The 22620-nt window shown below is 39.0% G+C and overlaps 1 protein-coding gene across 5 annotated transcripts; it reads left to right on the forward strand.

Moving 5' to 3' along the window:
- Positions 1-382: 382 nt before the first annotated feature.
- LOC123716724 (proteasome activator complex subunit 4A-like) lies at positions 383-22486 on the forward strand. 5 transcript variants are annotated; one of them, XM_045672589.1, is made up of 25 exons: positions 383-825; positions 1770-1910; positions 2010-2126; positions 2458-2583; positions 3546-3590; positions 3930-4137; positions 4605-4758; positions 5360-5443; positions 5630-5807; positions 5971-7395; positions 7722-7896; positions 8505-8786; positions 9600-9862; positions 10315-10557; positions 11804-12048; positions 12143-12270; positions 13231-13419; positions 13497-13692; positions 16579-16775; positions 17522-17640; positions 18412-18545; positions 19903-20042; positions 20587-20758; positions 20876-21246; positions 21318-22486. In XM_045672589.1, exons 1-25 carry the CDS (start codon positions 596-598, stop codon positions 21690-21692), a joined length of 5937 nt encoding a protein of 1978 aa, XP_045528545.1. In that variant the 5' UTR covers positions 383-595; the 3' UTR covers positions 21693-22486. The 5 variants fall into 5 exon arrangements, with proteins under 5 accessions (XP_045528545.1, XP_045528546.1, XP_045528547.1 ...); XM_045672590.1 differs by lacking the exon at positions 5360-5443; XM_045672591.1 differs by lacking the exon at positions 2458-2583.
- The last annotated feature ends 134 nt before the right edge of the window (positions 22487-22620 follow it).

Consider the following 22620-nt stretch of genomic DNA (forward strand, 5'->3'; position numbering starts at 1 on the left):
TTGTATAAAACAGTATAGAAAAATTACCCAGTGCTTAAAATGACTTGCTATAAAAATTATAACTAAACAGGTTTTATTTTAATACCTAATAAATAGTAATACTAGCACGTGTCACATTAAGCGAAGTAGAGAATATTAAACAATCCAATTTTAAGCCATATATGTGGCCAAATATAATTGTAAATTCTAAATCCCCGCTGAAAGTATAGGAAGTCTGGGATCACAATTAGCACAGAAGATAAGGAAAACCGCGTAACACTATAACAAATGTAAATCTAATCTATGTTACCATTTACCAACTCAAACATCAAAATAAGACATGACAGTGACACTACGTAATCTGTGATTGATAAATATTATATTTAAATTGTCAATTTAAAAATCAAGTAAAATGAAACGTAAAATCTTGTAAAAATTCTTGCTTACTCAATGACTTGTGTAAATTCAATTTATTCCACTTATGTTTATCATATTTATTAGTTTAGTGAAATTTAAAATAAGTTGTGCCGGTGGGAGTTGCATTACGAAATACATGTATCGTGACCGTAGGTGTCGAGAACACCTGTTTTTCACAAGAAAATATTAATACGGGAAAATGTTGCAAGACGACGAATTTCAGCAGTTAGTGTTGACGGACGAAAGGGTGAAAACTCTGGGATTCCGTCCACAAAAGGAGATCTTAACCAACCATCTGCTCCCGTATTCCGAAGAGCTCGATGAAGAATCTAATAAGTTTTTTGCGCAGGTCAAAACGAACTTTGCAAAGTCTGTTATACTGCGGGAGATGAAACCAGCTTGTGTCGTATGGTCTTCCAGATTAATAAAGTAATTATGCTTAATATTATTTTTTATCTTTTTAATTTTTTATCTTTATATTACTTTAAACTAAAAAAATCTTGTTTATACGAAAACCTACAGATATAATTTTATGGATTCATAAACAGCATAGACAGCATATACAAAATGTACTGTATGATAAATTATACTTGGGTATAATACAGTTAACCTTTGGCACGCTATCCTATGTTTAAAATAGCTGGCCCCAACCCAGAACTTGCTGTGTTGGTTTTCAAGTATATGTGTGTATTAACAAAGGAGAATTTCAAGGGAGGATTTGTATAGTTTTAAAATAATTTTGCTATTGCCCTTTTACAACTGGATGTCATAACACACATTAAACAATAATAGAAATATTAATGCCTCTTTGTCTCTCCTAATTTATAGTAATGAGTATTTAATGAAAACTGCTAGGATAAATCTTTTCATTTACACAATAAAGGAATCACAAAAAAATTTTGTTAAATTAATTACATATTAAAAAAAAATTATGCACCTACAAACTGAAATATTGTAGTAGTGTTAATATATGTTTAGTTAGGATACTTTTAATAATAAAAAATATGAATATTTAGTGAAACGACTTATTGTACCTTTAAGACTTATTGTAGTTATTATTGAAATAGGTATCTGGGCAAATAATTTAATGATCTACCAGATAAATGGACAATCTACAAGATGTTTTAACAATTTAAACTAACAAATCTAATCATACATAATGGTTACACATGTGCAGTGCTACAGATGATTACTTCTGTTTCTAATTTATGAAAGATGTTTGCCAAATGTCTGTCTTATTATTTTAAAAATAAATCAAGGTCTTTACTAAATTTCTTTATTTTGGTAACTCATATAGCTGTTGTATAGTTACATATATTAAATTGTTTTGCCCTAATATAGACTACTGCTGATGAAACTGCTTATTTACTTAGGTACATTAGAATATATGGGCTGAAGTTTGGAAAAGAAGACCACATAGCTTTCATCAAACTAGCATATGAATTGGTATTGATTCCTGAGTTGGAACCATGTAAGGTGCAGAAATTTGCTACACTTTTTGTCATGCTTACAAAGTAAGTTAACAATTCATTAAAAATTTTGAGTTATTTAGGATTGTCCTATATAAATGTGATAAAGAATAATGGATTAATATAAATTTTTGTTTTTTGTAGAAAAAAACACTTGATATCACCAGAAGAGTTGGTGTTGCCATGGCGTCCACTTTATGATTTGGGAAAAAGGTTATTTGAGAAGAACTCGACAAACATCGGAATGTTCCATTATATCTCGTATGTATAGATATTTTAACACTAGTTATTTAAATAAACTAATATTGTTTCTCCTCACATATAAAGTTGTAAAAAATTTCATTGAGGCTTTCAACAAATTTATTTCTATACATAATATAGTATATTTAGGCTGTACCACATCATCATCTATACCCAATATTTTTAATCAAGTAATTTAGTAACAATTTTTTGCTACACATATCACTATCTATGGAACCTGCTTCTTAGTGACCATGACCAATGATTGTCACTTCTTCGAGTAGGCTTTTGACCTATTTAAGGGTAGGAGAAATTAAAAAAAGATATTTGTAACAACTCCAATTTTGTTCAGGCCCAAACGATCTGGCAACCAAGAGACTTCTATGCTCGATATGGTACGAAAGATTATATCGGGATACGGTTTAGACGACATCCTTGGTTTATTCGGTGTTGCCCCACCGGCCGACGAATTCCCCACGTAATATATTTATGGTCAGAGAGTTGGTACACATTTTGAGACGCTTTTTGACGCACTATTGTCATACTATTTGGATACAAAATGAAGAGTACTACGTTTTCCTCCAATGTCACTTTGTCTGCTCTTTTACTTTTCATACAAGAAACCATAAACGAGCCACTGGTTGTATTTTTTAGACTTGTTTAATTTTTTTACGAACTACTAAAGAGGGAATTTATAATTCAATTATTTTTTAATGACAATAATATTCACGTCTGTGAATTCGTGCGCAAATGCTATGTTCCAAACGAGTGAAATTATTTGTTTAGACAAAACAAACTAATTAAAATTTCCATAGCTTTATAATTTTGTCCGAGTGTTGTATATTTAACAATGTAAATTGCCTCAAGTTGCTTCTCAAAAGAATATCAGCTCTCCTACTATTGGAGCTTCAGGTGGCAGTGGGTTTAGGTTGTCATTTATTCATGTTCATTGTACAAATTGTATGCAGGCGAATTTAAAAAGTAAATACTATGCAGATATAATGCGAAATGGAGCGTGGAACGTGATTTTTACACAGTAAATGAAAAATTAAATTTAAAAAAAATACTATATGTATGAGTTACCCGTTGTTGATTAGTTAATGTTTTTATGTTCTTGGGATGTTTGTCTATTATACTGTGTAAATAAAAATTCGAAACGAGAATATACTATATTATTTACATTGTCTCTCGCTAGTCACTAAAACATAGCAGGTTATGTAAATATTGTAGTAAATTTTATATAAAGCAGTTTTCTGCTTTCTGCTCCTACTACTTAATTGTTATAGGGGTAACACAGGGGGGGTTTCGATCAATAGATCTAACATAATTCCATTGAGACATTCTGTATGTACATTTCATTAATACACTTGTCAACGGTTGCATGAGGATTCATTTTGTCATCATTACGAATGGTCGAATACTTATGACTCATGTTTTCAGGTCTCTAGGTTCAACTTATATGTCTGTGGTGCGCTGTGCTAAACCGTAAGTGTTAAATAAGACTTTTTATTTCTATGTCTGGAGAAATGTGATTGTTTAAAAGGCCGGCAACGCTCTCGCGACGCCCTCTGGCATTGAGTGACAATGGGCGGCGGTATTACTTAACATCAGATGAGTTATGCCAGTTATTTAAAAAAAAATACTATCTTTTACAGAACTCATGTTTTTTTTTTTATCCCAGAATTTATTTCACAATAAAAACGGTTTGGTTGTGTTTTTGTATAGTTAATTGTTTCGAGCTTAACTTTTTGTATCACTAGCTTACGACTACGTTATTGTCATATATTGACGTAGCACATAGCAATTACAGTTCCATAATTTCAGTTATTTTGAAGTATCAGCAACCAAAGAAATACTAGAGATGATATTGCCCGGTGTGATGCCGTGGGGAAACGATTCGGAAACTAATGAGTCATACATATTCCTGCCCGTGGGCCTTCCTCCAGAGAATGCAGCTCAAGGTCACGAGCTATGGTTCAATGAGCTAATGACAATATACGACACTTGCCATAACACACAAAGTGGAGATCCCGTAAGTTGTGTATACCGCTGCTGACCCTCCTCCTCCTCCCAGATTCCCACAAAAGATTTTTATATATTTAGGTGCTGTCCATTAATCGCGTGAGGTTCGGGGGCGGGGCGGGGGGGGGGGGGGGACGTCGTCAAACGCGTGATTTCTGAACCGAAGAGCGTCAACGAACGATGTACGATATATGTTTTTAGCGTGATTTAATATTATTTATCAACCTTTTGTCTTGACATTTTTATCGTGATCCTTAATCTTCTAGAATAGGTTTAGATTATACTCAATTTCTTGCGATGGTGATGGGTTAAGAAATGTTTAAAAAACCATCACGTGCTTAACAGTTTTTTCGAGTTTCTACTAAAGCGGAGAGCTAGATATCGCATCCGTTTGACTTGAAATCCGATAACCACATCCTCAAATCAAAGTAAACTACACATGTCCTGATTTAGTATTAAAATGGTAAAATATTTTAGGGCATATTCATACTATTCGCAAACTTGGCGAAGAATAACCCTGGCGCAGTAGATTGGACACCTTACGTGCCCAAGATTTTTATGAGGTTCCTCCACACTCTAAACTTACCTGTCTCCTATAAGGACATGCAGCACTGCCGACACGCGTCTTTGGGTGAGATTATTTTGTAATATTGTTATTATGATATTTTTCTAGCTTTAACGGCTTGCCTCTAACGACACGCTTTAACTAAAATTGGTTCTAGATTGTATTGTCTTTTGTTAACATAGCTTTTACACATTAAGAAAACACTTATTAAACAGATTGAATCTATGTATTATTATTAAATACATAATTTTAAATTTAATTTCTTTTCGGTCACCACGTAAGCTGAAAAACACGCGAAACGTCGTTTTTTTTGTAAATTTAAAATTATGTTAATAATTATAAGTTTTTAATAATAATACAAAGCTTCAATCCGTTTAAATAGTGTTTTAATGGTTCTATATTATCAATTACACTCTCACTCACATTTACATTATGTATAGCACAAAAGAGTTTGTGTATATATGCATTTGTCACCACTGTAGTTTATACAACATGCATTTGATTGTCCATTTATCTTAAAACTTCTTTACATCAATATTATATTTTTCATTGATCGTTAGTATTTGTACGATATCGTGTACTCTTTATGTTACAAAGCATGCTATGTGATTAATATATCTAGTTATACTCGTTTAAGGTGACGCACTAACATTCATTTAATTTCCAGTGTTCACAGTTCCACATGCTGCAGCCCTTTGTTGCAAAAAAATTCCCACCTTTTTATTAAATCTATTAAATATAAACCTGGATGGTGAGTTTTATACAAGCAGCTTCGAGTTATCCTACCGTATTAAATACACATTTTGCCGCGGGCCTTTGCAATTCAATAATATTTGTATCTAATATTTTAGCATAACTCGAAACAGCTTGAAAAATGTTCACCTCCGGTTCATTTCAAGTTGAATAGCTAGTTCTTAAAGATTGTGTAATTTTCTAGATGTGAAGCATGTCGCAAAATGGATCGTATGGACGATTAATCCGGACGGAGTGGTTCTAAAACACTTGAAATCGTTCTTAGCGGGGGTCGAAAGTTATCTCCACAGCGCCAACGCCGGCCGATGGTCTTTCAAACTGAGAGATCTTCTTAAAAAACTGGCAGGAGAATTCCTCTATAGGTAAAAGGGCTATTTTTGGTCTGGTGGCTCTGCGAGATCTGGTAATCTGCTTGGGTAATCTGGTTTAACATTTTTCATCGACACACCGACAGTTTTTAACACTCTTTTTTATTTTTCCTTCAGTTTTGGCAGCAGTTATTAATAATAATTGTATTGTTTAAAGGGTCCGGTTCGAGCGTGAAAAGAAATTCCTAAAGTCATGGGGGAACAAAACTCCCGAGGGATACAAATTGCGCGACGAAGATATCACAGAGTTCGTGATGATCGTTCTGGAACCGACTTTCCAGGCCGTTTACAGTCGCAGCGGGTCTCTCGACATCTCCGTAGCTTTACAGAATCTGGCGACTCTTAGACCGGCCATAGTTATACCGCCTCTCATCGATAAACTTAGGACCTCGTTGACGTCGCTGACGGAGCCTCACAGAGTGACCGCCGCCATGTCTGCGGTCGCAGCTGTGGCTAGGCCTATGCTTCGCGGCGCAGACGCAGACTACCCCGAGGGGCCCACGCACGTCGTGCCTCTACTGATGGCCGTCCTGCCGGGCCTCGATCCCAACGACATTAAAAAGACTATTGTCACCCTACATTTCATCCTGATGTTCAGCTGCATGGTCACCTACATCGACTGTAGTTCCGCGCTCGAGCACTGGCCGGACTTGACCGAGGAGGAGCAAATAACGTGTGAACTGACGGCTCAATTCGAAGATTTCATTTTGGTGCTGCTAGACAAGCTCTTCGCCTTCATCGAGTCAAGTGTACAGGAACACGTCAGGTTGGAGTCGAAAGATTCCGACAGTCTGAAGAGCAGGACAGATATGGCCATGGAGACGGGTATTTCCTGCGCGGTGTGTTCTGTGTTGACGCAGTGTTCGCCCCAAATTTTCAAGGTAGCCTTGAGGAAGTTTAAAGCCTTTGCCACCGAGACGACGTACGAAACAAACGTGTCCGGCAGCATGATCGGCGCGCTTTTGAAGGTGTTTGCGCGGATAAATCCCGAAGCGACGCTGGCCGCCTTCCTTCCGCCCCTCTGTCTAGACTTAGGAGAGCTTCTGGCCAGCGACGAAGCCTTACACGATGAGAATCCTCCTCGCGAACTCGTCTACCGGCTCGTTCTTTTTTCGGAAGTAGTATCGTGTGACGGCACCGTCCTCCTGAAATACATGGACCAAATATTGCCAGTTCTGGACAGAGCGTTGAAATTACACGCCACTTACGCGTTGAGCCCGGCCTGCGACGCGTTGGCTAACATTTTGTCTTGCCTGTCGGCGATCGATCTGAAGGAATGGAAATGTTCGACAAAGGACTACGGAGCCGTCCCAGAGAAATGGTTGCCTATCAGGGAGTGGGGAAACGGCTGTTCCCTTAATGATGTCAAATTTCAATGGCACGTCCCCAGTGCGGAGGAGGCGGCGTGTGCCCAGATGCTGATAGATAGATACGTCAAGTCAGAAGTGGTCAGGCTGCAGCAGTGGCTGGGTGACGAACGTCCCATGTGTCGCGAGAGGAGGCTCAGAAGTCTGAACATTATAAACTCAGCATTTTTTTGTTCAAAGTTCTTACCGCCTCCCAATGAAGAACCGGTTTTAGTGTAAGTATCTATCACGTTTATGGCGTTGATGGATAGCGCTCCATGTATCCATCGTTAAACCGTAGCAAAACAACTGTTTAACAACTTCTTAAGGGAATTAAAATTTTATCTTTTGATTTGCGTGTCCCTGAAATTGTTGGAATTGGGTAATACTTTTTGTGATGGTCTATTTAGGCTTTCCAATATAATTATTCCTGAGAAAACTGCCCAACTTTGATTAAAATCGATTTAGTTGCTCTCGAGATGAGAGTATCCATGAATATTTGGAGGGGATATAGGATTTTTAATTAATTAATGGTTAAATTTTTCTGAATGTACTCTGTCAGTTTGGAGTCCGAGGTGCCAGCCACAAATATACCGTTTACGAATGGGGTGAAGCACCAGGTGTTCTTGGACGGAGAGAATATGAGGGTGGCAATGACTCGGCTTCTTCTAAAGGTTCAGGCAAAGATGCTGACCGAGAAGACGGAGGATCCACGCGGATTAGACATTCTCTTGCAGGTACATAATACTACGGAATGGGAAATTGGCCGAGCTGCCAGAACACACCACTCATATTGCACACTATTACACACAGTATTGCGGAATCAAGGACTTTTTAGTCAAGAGTCAGAATGAAAGTTAAAATAGTTCCAAACCATTGACCAACATATAACATATATAACATTTTTATAAAAGCAATTATGTATTTTTGAGATGTAAATGTTTTTCTTAATGATAAAATACATATTTTGTGTTTGTTAGTTAAAAAAAATACAGATTTAAAATATTCTCAGTCTTATATAAAAAAAAAACCAGTGGCGCTACAACTTTTTTTAGGTCTGATCAGCCTCTGTGCCTGACACACGCCGTGGACTTTTTGAGTTTAAGACAAGCCGGTTTCCTCACTATACTTCACGTTCGAGCGAATGTTAAATACGCACATGGAAAGAATGTCCATTGGTGCAAAGACGTGCCTGAGCCCTGTGCTTACAACTATCAGAATTAAATTCAATATATGAATAAAAGTATTCAATTTTAAAATGATAATGAAACATATCTAGCCCAGACCTAAAAAGGTTGTAGCGCCATTGATTTATTTTATATGAATAAAACTAAAATCCAATTAGGTATGGGAACGCGTGCTTCTTATGAAGAACTTGCGCGGTGGGTCTGCGTTAGAGACGAAATTGCGTTCGTATGGTGCGCTTGAACGCGCGTTCGACGGCAAAGGTGGGGTGGGGGGTAAATCTAACGTCAAGGGGGCAGCGAGACTTCGAATGGTTTTAGCTGATGCTGTGAGGCTACAAGAGGAGTCGAGGCTTGATTTGAGCTGCGATGCCGGGATCACTCCGTCAGTTCTCCAAGGACTCAACGCTTTGTACGACCTGTCCATCAATAGTTATACTACGGTGAGTTGCTGTTTACTTAGCAAATCGAATTTAAATTAAAAAAATGCTTGTATTCGAGTGTTGTACGTACTCCAAACAATCAGGATTACATTAAGTACTTGTTTAATATTAGTACTCGGCCTCCGACGGAGTGAAGTCCTCCTCCAAATTCTTCCACTTGTCTCTTATCCTCGCCAGCATTTTCCAAACCCGCTATCCCTTGTGTTCAATCTTTCTAGGTTTCATTGTGATGAGTCACGGGCAACATGACCAGCCCATTGAAATTTTGCAACACACTTGCGAGCCCTCTGGCAATGATTATGGGCGGCAGTATCACTCCACATCAGATGGGCCTCCTTTCTGTTTGCCTTTTAATATAAAAATACACCCTAAAATATTATGAACATTAAAAAAAACTACCTTATTACAATTTCTACTGAAACCATAGTGTTACGAGCTTGGAGATCGGATATCCGTAAATCTCTTCAATACAAAATTGACTGGAACTGCGTTTCGGCCCGCTTATTTATCCCCGGGAATAATCTTGAACGATATTCGAAAACTTTCTAGGCAGGTGTGAACCACACCGAGTGGTACCAAGTGGTCGCTGTTCTAGCCTTATCGCACAAAACTAGAACGTACACATTGCTGCGTACTTGACGTACAGCGTTATATGTTCAGACTATGTGATAGATGTGAATCATACTTCACCTTTTTGAAAACGTTTCTTGATTGTGGAAAAATCGAGAAACTTTTCAACCCGCCCTCGTAACAATAGTTAAGTTTTACGACAAAGATATTATCAACCACTAAATATAAACAATTCCTCTTTAGATTCGTCGTCAAGCCCAGGTGTGTCTATACAAAATGCTTACAAACTATCCCTATTCCTACCGCGCCTTAATACCCAAGCTCGTGGAATTGCTTGGCTCCATTGGTAATGATGACGAAGGCCACGCCCGTCACAAGGGGGCGCTTTATATACTCCTGGGGCCAAAAATGGGACCTCTTTTGGCCAAACAGGACTGGTCTGTTATACGAGTGTTGTGGCCCGCAATTTTGAAAGCGCCCCTCAGTGAGAAACTTAGTATTCATAGGTAATATATACATTTTTTTTATTAGTGACTAGAACCTTTACAAATAATTAAAAATTCAAATTAATCATTTATTATTTCGAGAAAACACTCCCCTTTTTTTCATATAATAGGGACATCCAAAGAGGTCAGACATCGCAGCCCATGGACACCCATTAAATTAATCTCTGAACAAGATGGCGTCGCACCAATCCCTGTGACGTAACATGCTTGTAAACACGTTAATCAACGTCAAGTTTTACGTGTTATTTATCGTTTTTAAATTTACAGATACACGTTATTTTTCGTTTCAAAAAAATTCCAGTTTCGTCTCCGACGTAATTTAACTCCAAGATGTAGCAATGTCGATTCGACTAACTTATTAACATTTTGTGTCACGTGTCTGATGTATACATCACTTTTAATATGGTGCTTTCGCTGAATTCTTTTCTGTTAGTATGTATATTCTTTTCCAGGTTAGAACGTGCATTTATAGATGTTTTATTCCGTTCATTCCCGACGATAAACACTCGATTAACATTAACTGATGGATCAATTGAGGCCGCTAAGCGACTCTTGACGGAGGATGAACTACGTGACCCAACATTCGTTCAACAACTTGCAAAATCTGAAGAAGTAGAAATGGCGACGTCGGATAGCGTTGAGCAACTTTATTTGGAACTTATCAATGATTTGGTTGATATAGCGGAGTCCAGTGTGTGAGTTTCTTTACATATAGTATTTATTTATAAGTAATCTTGCGTTATAACACAATAAACAGATAAACAAAATATACGTCTATTAAAACTATAATTTAAAAAGAAAACTGAAATTGAACAAATATTTAAAAAAATAAATTGTTAATCTTTGGTAAGTGGGTAAGTGTCTACATCTTCATATTTGTATTGTAGTTTAATGATTATAATAATAATAATCAGTGGCGCTGCAACCTTTTTAGGTCTGTGCCTCAGGTTTCTGTATCCGTTTCGTGATAATTTGTTAATCTAATAGTCAAGTACGTGATAAGTGTTCTGTGTCTGACACACACTGTCGACTTTTTGGGTCTAAGCCAAGCCGGTTTCCTCACGATGTTTTCCATCACCGTACGAGCGAATGTTAAATGCGCACATAGAATGAAAATCCATTGGTGCAAAGCCGGGGATCGAACCTACGACCTCAGGGATGAAAGTCGCACGCTGAAGCCACTAGACCAGCACTGCTTCTTAATGAGTGTAGTTACCACTAAAGTCGACTCTCGATGATTTGGTTTTATGACTCCCTTGAGAAATACTCGATAAATTGAATAAAATCAATGTTAACTGTAAGTTGAAGGAATAGTATTTAGCTCGCCAATAAGTCCGAGGTTCCCTACACTCTATATTTTTTTGGTAAATGGTTAAAGTCGCTGTGTCAAAGATTACGTCCTTCTTCGGACGAAGTAAAAATTTGAGATTTTTTTTATTAAATTGATAGTACATAATATAAATAATAAATCATAAATTTTGATCAAACTCGTAATTTCTCCCTTGGAGTTAAAAACTTGTAATTTGAACTACTGGTAATTCGAAAGTTTATCTATGGCCTCTTGAGAATTCAAAGAGACTGCAATATAAACTCGAATGAATTACGAACGTTTTGAGTGATTCTAATTGCATTACTTTAACTAACTCTTTCTATTTACGCTGGAAAGAGATAGATAACTTTATACGATGCATTTTTAGACTATAGTCGATTATATACATAATATAATTCACGTTTATATCAGTAAAATAATGTTTATTCAAATATTAAACAATTGCTAGAAATCCCGTGTCTTTCAATTACGCGCCATTGCTAAACCTTATTTGACAATACTGTTAGGTAATTATATATATATTCACTTGATATTTTTTGAATGCACGAAACGACGTATAGCAAATATTTATATAAAACATTTTTAAGATAACGTTAAAACTGTGAATGTAGCCAATGGTGGCGCCTGGAGCTCGCGATGCAAATGCTTATCTTCAGCGCGTCGCTTCAAACCCAATACCCGCCGAGGGCTGTTCGCCTTTTCACCAAGTGTTTGCTGCACGAAAATTTCGTCGTGCGAAGATTGGCGCAGAGGCTAGTCTACTTCGCTCTCAAACAGCGGAAGAGGAAACTGAATAAGATCAAAGTTGACCCGTACGAGGTGGCCGGAGTTGAGAAGCCAGAAACACACATACCAGGTACCTCTCGCCTCTAGACTTGAGGAATTTATGTTAATTTGAGGTAATTCACAGAGATCATTTAATAAAATTTGAATTAAAAACTTTTATTTAGGATACAGAAAAGACTTGGAATGGGCGGTCTGGTCAAAGGACAAGGTCATAACGACAGATGAGGAATGGGACAAGCCCTGGCTGAGGAATTATACTTACGGTTATTATTCGTGGCCTAAGAAAATTGAGGTTAGCACAAATTATACTTACTAATATATTCTGAATCAATTGTGTCATTTGCTCCTCAATTGGAGCTACTCTTACTCTTACTCTTGTTTTTATGACAATTTAAAAACAACTTTTTAAAACTTTTCTTTTTTATTGACGTTCATCAGTGTACATTATGGTACCTATATGAATAAATGATTTTTAACTTGACTTGAAAACTACTTAACATTGGTTTGAAGACGGTCATGTTTTAAGTCATTTCGACTGAAAAAAGTTCCAGGAACAAATGGAACATATCCCCTTTTACAGCTATGATTACGTTGACTTGGCAGTTTTTTTGTCATGTCATTAGATTTTGTGGTTACCATGAAGTTTTTGATTATGATAATTTAATCAATTTATGCCAAAGAGTACAAAATATTAGAATGGAGATTGGTTGCCTGGAGCAGATCGCTCGAAAGCAATAAGATCGCTCGAATTCAATAAGATCGCTCGAAAGCAATAAGATCGCTCGAAAGCAATAAGATCGCTCGAAAGCAATAAGATCGCTCGAAAGCAATAAGATCGCTCGAATTCAATAAGATCGCTCGAAAGCAATAAGATCGCTCGAAAGCAATAAGATCGCTCGAAAGCAATAAGATCGCTCGAAAGCAATAAGATCGCTCGATAGCAATAAGATCGCTCGAAAGCAATAAGATCGCTCGATAGCAATAAGATCGCTCGAAAGCAATAAGATCGCTCGATAGCAATAAGATCGCTCGAAAGCAATAAGATCGCTCGAAAGCAATAAAATCGCCAATTGCTCTCCTTTTCATTTAATTATGTCAATTGTAGTATTGTCTTTTGTTAACACTGTAAAGCACGCGAAACGTCGGAAAACACATTAAATTTAAAATTATGTAAAGAATTATAAGTTTATAATAATATATATATACGTTTATATGACACATATTAAACGTATGATATTCTTGAATATTAAAGGTGGCAGCTCCGATTAGTCAGCAGAACTATGCCTGGGACACAAACCCGGAGGACATGGAAGAAGGCGAACGTTACATTTACGAGTTCTTCAACGACGAAGAGAATGTCACGAAATTGGTTAAATTCTTTACGACTGAAGAGAAAAAGGGCAAAGACAAGTTCCTCGGGATGCGCTCTGGCATGTTTCGGGTGAGGCCGAGTTAGGTTTGCCTAAAGATTACGAATTATTCATTTTATTGATATTAATAAGCTTTTGCTTGGTATAGTTTGTGTTCGCGCATTTCGGGCTTCGTGTCACGAAGCGCTTCATCGACGAGGCCATAGAGTGCGCCAGCAAGTCCGAAGAGTCCAAACAGCGTTTCGCGGCTGAAGTGGCCTGTGCGGCGCTGCGGGCTCCGAGGTATTGGAGACGGGAGGACGCGATGGCCTTGCAAAGGGAAGCCATGAAGATTGTTACCAACGGTAATTGCTTACGCTCGTTACTTACAGGACAGTGCAGTGCATATTGAAAAAACCTTTTTACATTAATAAACATACTTTTTAGATTCGTCACTAGTACATTTTAATATCTTAAAAAAACTAAAAAGTATGTCAAAATCCAGTTCCTTTTTTCACCCTTGACAAGATAGTGTTGGTCTAGTACCGTCCGGCTGTCATGCCTCAGGGAGGTAGGTTCGATCCCCGGCTGTGCACCAATGGACTCTCCTTCTATGTGCACATTTAACATTCGCTCGAACGGTGAAGGAAAAAATGGTGAAACACCGTCCTGCCATAAAGTCAACGGCGTGTGTGAGGCAGAAGAGGCTGATCATCTTCTTCCCTATTAGATTGACAAACGGTCATGATACAGGATACAGAAATCTGAATCCCAGACCTAAAAAGGAACTTATGTTTAACACACACCAACATTTCTAGCAAAACTGACAAACGGTCATGATACAGGATACAGAAATCTGAATCCCAGACCTAAAAAGGAACTTATGTTTAACACACACCAACATTTCTAGCAAAACTGACAAACGGTCATGATACAGGATACAGAAATCTGAATCCCAGACCTAAAAAGGAACTTATGTTTAACACACACCAACATTTCTAGCAAAACTGACAAACGGTCATGATACAGGATACAGAAATCTGAATCCCAGACCTAAAAAGAAACTTATGTTTAACACACACCAGCATTTCTAGCAAAACTGACAAACGGTCATGATACAGGATACAGAAATCTGAATCCCAGACCTAAAAAGAAACTTATGTTTAACACACACCAACATTTCTAGCAAAACTGACAAACGGTCATGATACAGGATACAGAAATCTGAATCCCAGACCTAAAAAGGAACTTATGTTTAACACACACCAACATTTCTAGCAAAACTGACAAACGGTCATGATACAGGATACAGAAATCTGAATCCCAGACCTAAAAAGGAACTTATGTTTAACACACACCAACATTTCTAGCAAAACTGACAAACGGTCATGATACAGGATACAGAAATCTGAATCCCAGACCTAAAAAGGAACTTATGTTTAACACACACCAACATTTCTAGCAAAACTGACAAACGGTCATGATACAGGATACAGAAATCTGAATCCCAGACCTAAAAAGAAACTTATGTTTAACACACACCAACATTTCTAGCAAAACTGACAAACGGTCATGATACAGGATACAGAAATCTGAATCCCAGACCTAAAAAGGAACTTATGTTTAACACACACCAACATTTCTAGCAAAACTGACAAACGGTCATGATACAGGATACAGAAATCTGAATCCCAGACCTAAAAAGGAACTTATGTTTAACACACACCAACATTTCTAGCAAAACTGACAAACGGTCATGATACAGGATACAGAAATCTGAATCCCAGACCTAAAAAGGAACTTATGTTTAACACACACCAACATTTCTAGCAAAACTGACAAACGGTCATGATACAGGATACAGAAATCTGAATCCCAGACCTAAAAAGAAACTTATGTTTAACACACACCAACATTTCTAGCAAAACTGACAAACGGTCATGATACAGGATACAGAAATCTGAATCCCAGACCTAAAAAGAAACTTATGTTTAACACACACCAGCATTTCTAGCAAAACTGACAAACGGTCATGATACAGGATACAGAAATCTGAATCCCAGACCTAAAAAGGAACTTATGTTTAACACACACCAACATTTCTAGCAAAACTGACAAACGGTCATGATACAGGATACAGAAATCTGAATCCCAGACCTAAAAAGGAACTTATGTTTAACACACACCAACATTTCTAGCAAAACTGACAAACGGTCATGATACAGGATACAGAAATCTGAATCCCAGACCTAAAAAGAAACTTATGTTTAACACACACCAACATTTCTAGCAAAACTGACAAACGGTCATGATACAGGATACAGAAATCTGAATCCCAGACCTAAAAAGAAACTTATGTTTAACACACACCAACATTTCTAGCAAAACTGACAAACGGTCATGATACAGGATACAGAAATCTGAATCCCAGACCTAAAAAGGAACTTATGTTTAACACACACCAACATTTCTAGCAAAACTGACAAACGGTCATGATACAGGATACAGAAATCTGAATCCCAGACCTAAAAAGAAACTTATGTTTAACACACACCAACATTTCTAGCAAAACTGACAAACGGTCATGATACAGGATACAGAAATCTGAATCCCAGACCTAAAAAGAAACTTATGTTTAACACACACCAACATTTCTAGCAAAACTGACAAACGGTCATGATACAGGATACAGAAATCTGAATCCCAGACCTAAAAAGGAACTTATGTTTAACACACACCAACATTTCTAGCAAAACTGACAAACGGTCATGATACAGGATACAGAAATCTGAATCCCAGACCTAAAAAGAAACTTATGTTTAACACACACCAACATTTCTAGCAAAACTGACAAACGGTCATGATACAGGATACAGAAATCTGAATCCCAGACCTAAAAAGAAACTTATGTTTAACACACACCAACATTTCTAGCAAAACTGACAAACGGTCATGATACAGGATACAGAAATCTGAATCCCAGACCTAAAAAGGAACTTATGTTTAACACACACCAACATTTCTAGCAAAACTGACAAACGGTCATGATACAGGATACAGAAATCTGAATCCCAGACCTAAAAAGAAACTTATGTTTAATACACACCAACATTTCTAGCAAAACCCGCATATACTAAATTTTTCTTTGACTTTGCTGAAATTCAGTATCACGGTCCCAAAGTGTGAGTGGGGTCCAAAGTTCCCACTGCAATGTGTTAATGCTGCATTTGTCTGTGTTCCTCTTATCGTAGGTCTGACGGCAGTGATCCCGGAGACCCAAGAGGACTGGGGCACGGCGATGGCCACGGCCGTAGACAAGATGGACCCCGTGCGAAACGGCCAGGTCCTCGAGCGACTGCTGCAGTTGTGCTCGCCGCCGCCTTCGGCCGAGTCCGCGCCCGACAAGGAGACCTCTTTCGTGGCCAGCGCTAGGCTCTATGTTTTTCAAGTACTAGATACTTTGTAGTGAATTTGTGAACCGCTACGGCCTTTTATGAGGCAGTTTTTCCCGCGTACAACTGTGTGGAACCAGCTGCCAGCCTTCAGCTGCTGCTTCAAGTATTTCCGAACCAATTCGACTTCCTTCAATTTCCTTCCGACAATTAGGTTCCTTCAAGGAAAGAGCATCCAATTTTTAAAAGGCCGGCAACGCACTCGCGAGCCCTCTGGCATTTAGTGTCTACGGGCGGCGGTATCACTTAATATCATATTATTGATAGGTTTTGATTTGATTGTTCAATACAACGATTATAGCGGTCAAACAATTTTTCGATACCATTTTTGGTACTATTTGCCTTTAACCTCAAAATCGGCTTCGCTTTCGGCGATTGCCTTTTCGTCAGCGCAAAATTTATCTCCAGCGAGCATTCTGTTGAGTCGTTATTCGATATTAAAAAGACTCACTGTTGAGGTCTCTGGCATAATGACCAGGGCTGTGGAACACGTCTGCTCCACAGCATAATGCTGAGCCAGGACCAGTTACCACCATGCACACTTAAAATATACCTTATTCATATTTTTTTAATATGATTATTATTTGTATGGTTCAGTGTGTGTGTTTCGTTAGTAATAAATAGTATGTCTTTTATAATCTAATATTTCCCGTTTCTGCGAAATATTTCTGTCATACTCCGCTCCCGCTACGAATTCGTAGTGTTGATTGGGATTGCCCATAGGAAACGATCTTGCTTATAGGGCGTGTTGGCAGCGCTGTCGTGGCGCGCTGCTCCACTGGCCGCTGAACTTCTGAAACGACTGGAAGCCGCCAACTTCATACAGCACCCGTATGAAAACGTACGAGCCACCGTCGGAAGGTATACTATAATATTGTTCTACTTTCATTGCAGCTGTCTGGCCCATGAATTGTGACGCCATTAAATCTTTGATAATAAATTGTATCTAAGAAAATGCCCAAAAGCGATGACCTCGTCATTTAATTGAAAAATTTAATTGCCCTAAATAAAAAAATAATAAATTAGTAATGAACAACAGTAAATAATCTTCAATTTATTCTAAAAATGTGATTTTTATAAATCACGTGACGCAAAACGGTCATAGGTCGATCCAAGCTTGTAGCGTATCTTATCGTATCGTATCTTTCTTAATTATCCCTTGTCTTTGGCAATACTTTTCCTTCAGGTCTGTAATGACCTTAAATTGGTCGGTCCGGCGAGTAGGCGATCGGCCTCGGAGTCTCGTCTCTCTCTCTCTCTATCCCTCTTTGTCTCTCCCTCTCTCTCCACCCTCTCTTTCTCTCTCTCCCTCTCTTCCTACCGTCCTTTGCGTGCTATATGTCCAAAGAAGCTCCGGTCCTTTGGTAAAACACTGAAGAGAGACTCATCATATTTGTGTGATGAATGATTTGTAAAAAAGTTTGACTTTAATGAACGTGTTTACGAGCATGCTACGTTACAGGACCGTTGCGACGCCATTTTGTCTAGAGGAGTGTTTTGGCGGTTCTCAAAATCATTAATTAATTGGAACTTTTAACAATCTGTATAAGGTCTATACACACCTCTAAATAATAAACTAAAATGGTATTTTAAATGTATTTAACGCGTGTTGACATTGTATCATTGTTCCAGTGTGCTGATGATGATATTTAACTTGGAAGTAATGTTTCCGGGTGGAGAGATTTGTTTAGCGCCGAGTCTTCAGCGCTTCTTGGACTCGGTACAACCTCGATTGGCTGCTTTGTACGACGAGAAGGGAGACATTGGTCAGTTTCAATATTATATATTCGACTTTAGAAAGGGTTATTAGTTTATATTAGGTCCTTACATATGAAATTGGCGTTTTGTATGGGAGGAACAAAAAGTCGAATATTTTTTAATATTTAATTAATCAAAGTATGAACCATTGTTTTCTATGCACTTTTGCCATCTCATAGGTAGTTCATTGATCCCTTTACTAAAAAAACCAGTCGGACGGGAATCAATAAAATCTGTGAAGGCGATTTGGCTTGCCCCATCAGAGTTTAATTTTTTCCCTTGCAAGAAGTTGTGCAAAATTCGAAAAAAATGGTAATCTGTTTGAGCAAGGTCCGGGGAGTACGGAGGATGTCTTAGACATTCCAATTGAAGCTCTTCTAATTTGGTAGCCGTCTGTTGTGCTGTGTGTGGTCTAGCGTTGTCGTGAAGTAGCAGTGGCGTGGAGCGATTGACCAGCCTAGGTTGTTTAGCCGCTAGCTTTCCATCATGGTTTGCAATTGCTGACCATAGACATCAGCCGTAATAGTCTGGCCAGATTTGAGAAAACTGCAATGAACAATACTGGCACAAGTCCACCAAACGCTTACAAGTAACTTTTTTGGGGATAGTTTTCGCATGGGGCAGAATTTGGCTGGCTGGCCAGGATCGCAGAAGCGCTTCCGATTATCGTCAAGAATCCATTTTTCATCACAGGTAATGATTCGGTTTAAAATACCTTCATTATTGTGCCGGTTCAGTAATGTGATGCAGCAGTCGACACGCGTTTACCGGTTTGCTTCAGTCAATTAGTGAGGTACCCACCTTTCAAGCTTTTTAATCTTCCCAATTTGCTTCAAGTGAATTAAAACAGTTTTATCACTAACACCGCAGCCTGCAGCTAAGTCGGACGTGGTTTTCGATGGATCCGCTTCCACAATAGCCTTCAATACTTCATTATCAATTTGTGTCTCAGGCCGTCCACGGAGCTTGTTCTGCAGGTCGAAATTTCCAGAACGAAAACGTTGGAACCAAAAACGAACTGTGTTTTCTTTTGCAACATGACCGCCATACACATCATTCACCCTTCGAATCGTTTCCGCAGCACTAGTGCCACGGCGGAACTTGTACCCGTAAATAATGCGATACTTTAAGTTTTCCATTTTGTAAAATGAGTGACGCAAACATAAGAAAAAACACAAATGAATGACGGTCATCGAAGCACAGATACATGAGTAAATAGCTGTACAAATCTGAATTTGAAATTCCTTACCAAAGATGAGTTATTTGAGGTTAAAGTGGCCAGTACGACAAAACGCCAATTTCATATGTAAGGATCTAATATTAACTTTAAAAACAGTCAAAATGTCATTTTTATTTTCTTTGCAGTAATAAAATCAGTAGCTTCAATATCGACACCGTGCAGCAGCTCCCAGGTGGCTCCGAAGACAGGTTTCGCCATGATGCAACAGTTCAGGCCCGTGCTGCACGCTCACAGGGACCGTACACACGCACACACAGACCCGCAGGTGCTTCTCTAATTTTATTATTATTAAACTAAACGAGAACATTTATAGCTTTTTTTAACTATTTTAGATAATTTCACTCGATAACTTAATATATTTATGTAATAACCTAACAGCAACTACGGATCCCTAAGCCAGATATACACTAACACATAAGTAATGAAGTGTCTGAAGTCGAAACTCTGCTACGTAACGTTAACCCAAAGCAAAAAACACCCTTTGTCGCTCTCCTCTTTTCGAAGACACTCTTCTTAAAGCCACAGCCAGCATCGGTATGCTTGGCGCTGACATATCGAACGACATTCAATTTCGCTGAAGGCTAAATTAGCCTCCAAAAACCCCAGGCCACCGCTTGCAACTCTTTAAAGCGCAAATTCGGCCCCACGTGGAGTACTGTTCTCTCTGGGCGGGGGCTCCCCAGTACCAGCTCCTTTCGCTTGACCGTATTCAACGAAGGGTCTCTCTGCATCTTCTAGCGCAGCTGAGTTTCATTATCGGACGTCGGGGCAGAATACGAATTTGTATTCAATATAGTTAAATATTTCAGACAGCTCCACCTAGCGGCTCGGAAACTGAACTGCAGCTGAGGGAGATGGAGGAGGACTCTCCTCTCGAGACCGAGTTACCGGAGCGACTTCAGGCTGCCTTGCACTTTACAGGAGAAGCCGTGGCACCTGCGCACGCGCCTCACGAGAGAGCTGTCAATCTTTTAACCACGGGTATAACTCAATCACCGAAATCAAAGTTTCCCTCCTTATTTCTTCCGTGTTCTCTTTGTACTGGTTTTGTGAATCAACAAAATTTGTTTGAATTGCTTGTATGATATTTTTTTCCAGTACTGAGCGGTTGCATGGGCATAGTGGTCCGCGGTGTTAACACAAACTTGGAGACACATTTCAAACTGGTGCCTCTAGCTTGCGCTTTGGCCTCCAGAGGTTCCACTCGGCCGCACGAGGAGCTCCCTCGGGCGGCCGGGGGCTTCCTGGCGGCCCTCGCCCAGGTTCACTACCGAGGCGATAGCTTCGACCGCGTCTTGAACGTTTTGGAGGAGATGGCGAACGGTCGGTCCTGGTGGGCCCGCCTGGCCTGTCTGGACTTCGCCATCCCGCTGCTGTTCTACGGCCTTCCGATGCTGTGCGACCGGCCAGAGAGGGCCGTGCGAGCCGAGGCATTCGCCCTGAAGCTCATGAGGGACAGCAGAGTTGAGGTCGGTGTACTACTTTATACCATACGACCGTACAATTTGTATTTATTAATTAATCACAATACCCGTTCCAGGTCCGACAATCGGCCGCCAAAGTGTTGACGGGCTTAATGCACTGCCGAGCTCTGCCCGACGAAGATAAAACTCTCCAATCCCTGATCCGGAGCGCCCGATCCAAAGAGTCGAGCGAGAGACACCGCGGAGTCCTGGGCCTCTGCGCCTACATGTCTTCCCGGCCTTACGGTCTCGGGCCAAGATTAGGGGACGTCCTGACGGAGTTGGCGAAACACACCAACGCCCCGGACCCCATACCGGCCACGATACGAACCGCCCTCGCGGACTTCAAGCGGACTCACCAAGACGACTGGCCGAAGCACAGGGAACAACTCACCGAAGATGAGCTGGATCTTTTGGCCGATCTGACTTCTCCGCCTAGCTATTGCGCTTGAGCCGATAGCTGAGCAATTTCTAGCTTAGTCCCGTATGTGATAGATGTTTGGCCATTTAACCTCCGAGTGCTCAACCTCAACGATGCATGGATTAATCTAGATGTGGTGTCGGTGCTAATTGTCTTTATGATCAGGTGATGGAGATGCAGATTAACTTTACCGGTTTAATCAAATATAATGACATGATGTGATAGGTGTGGTTATAGACATGGCGAAATGCCCAGTTCATTATTAATTATGCATTTGGAGATGGTTATTTAGTTAATGTTACTAAAGAAACTCAATTATTATTATTTTACCATTTCGAAAATTGGTTCGATTTTAACTAATGCAGACATATTTTTACTTTATAATTTTATGGCAAATTTACATTCAAGGAGCATTCAAATATTACGTCACTAAAATTTTGGAGATTCTTAAACACAATACCCCCCCCCCCCTCCATGAAACGCGCCTTAACGTCTGTATCCAATAGTAAAACGTTTCGTAACCACCCGGTGACTAAAAAACCGGTGACCGGTAAAACTTACCATTATGTGGGATAAAGTACTGGAAAGTGGAAAATAATATAAACAATAACGCGTAATTCAATCCCCCCCCCCAAATTCGTTACGTAATACTTTAACGCTCCCTTATCATACTAATGACAAAACATTATTTCTTATGTATATTGTGTTTTATTGTAAAAATGTTAGTTTATGTGTAAAAACCAACTATATTTATTATCATTGTTTGTATAACGTTTTGCATAGGATTTGCCCTGTGACAGAGCTCATTATACGTGAACTGCATTATGTCTTGTTTTATTTACTACATACAATTATCATTATTACAGATATACTGTGTTACCTATAAATGATATCGGCGTATATACGTAGTTGGTCCCAAAGTTCTGTCACTGGCACATTATTTTTAAATTTCGAACATG

Source organism: Pieris brassicae, chromosome 11, assembly GCF_905147105.1.
Source record: "Pieris brassicae chromosome 11, ilPieBrab1.1, whole genome shotgun sequence".
Lineage (NCBI taxonomy): Eukaryota > Metazoa > Arthropoda > Insecta > Lepidoptera > Pieridae > Pieris > Pieris brassicae.

Coding starts and splice junctions, on each gene's coding strand:
- LOC123716724 (XM_045672589.1), top strand. CDS start 596: ATGTTGCAAGACGACGAATTTCAGCAGTTAGTGTTGACGGACGAAAGG. Junction 826..1,769: donor TGGTCTTCCAGATTAATAAA/GTAATTATGCTT, acceptor TTATTTACTTAG/GTACATTAGAATATATGGGC. Junction 10,558..11,803: donor GATATAGCGGAGTCCAGTGT/GTGAGTTTCTTT, acceptor CTGTGAATGTAG/CCAATGGTGGCGCCTGGAGC.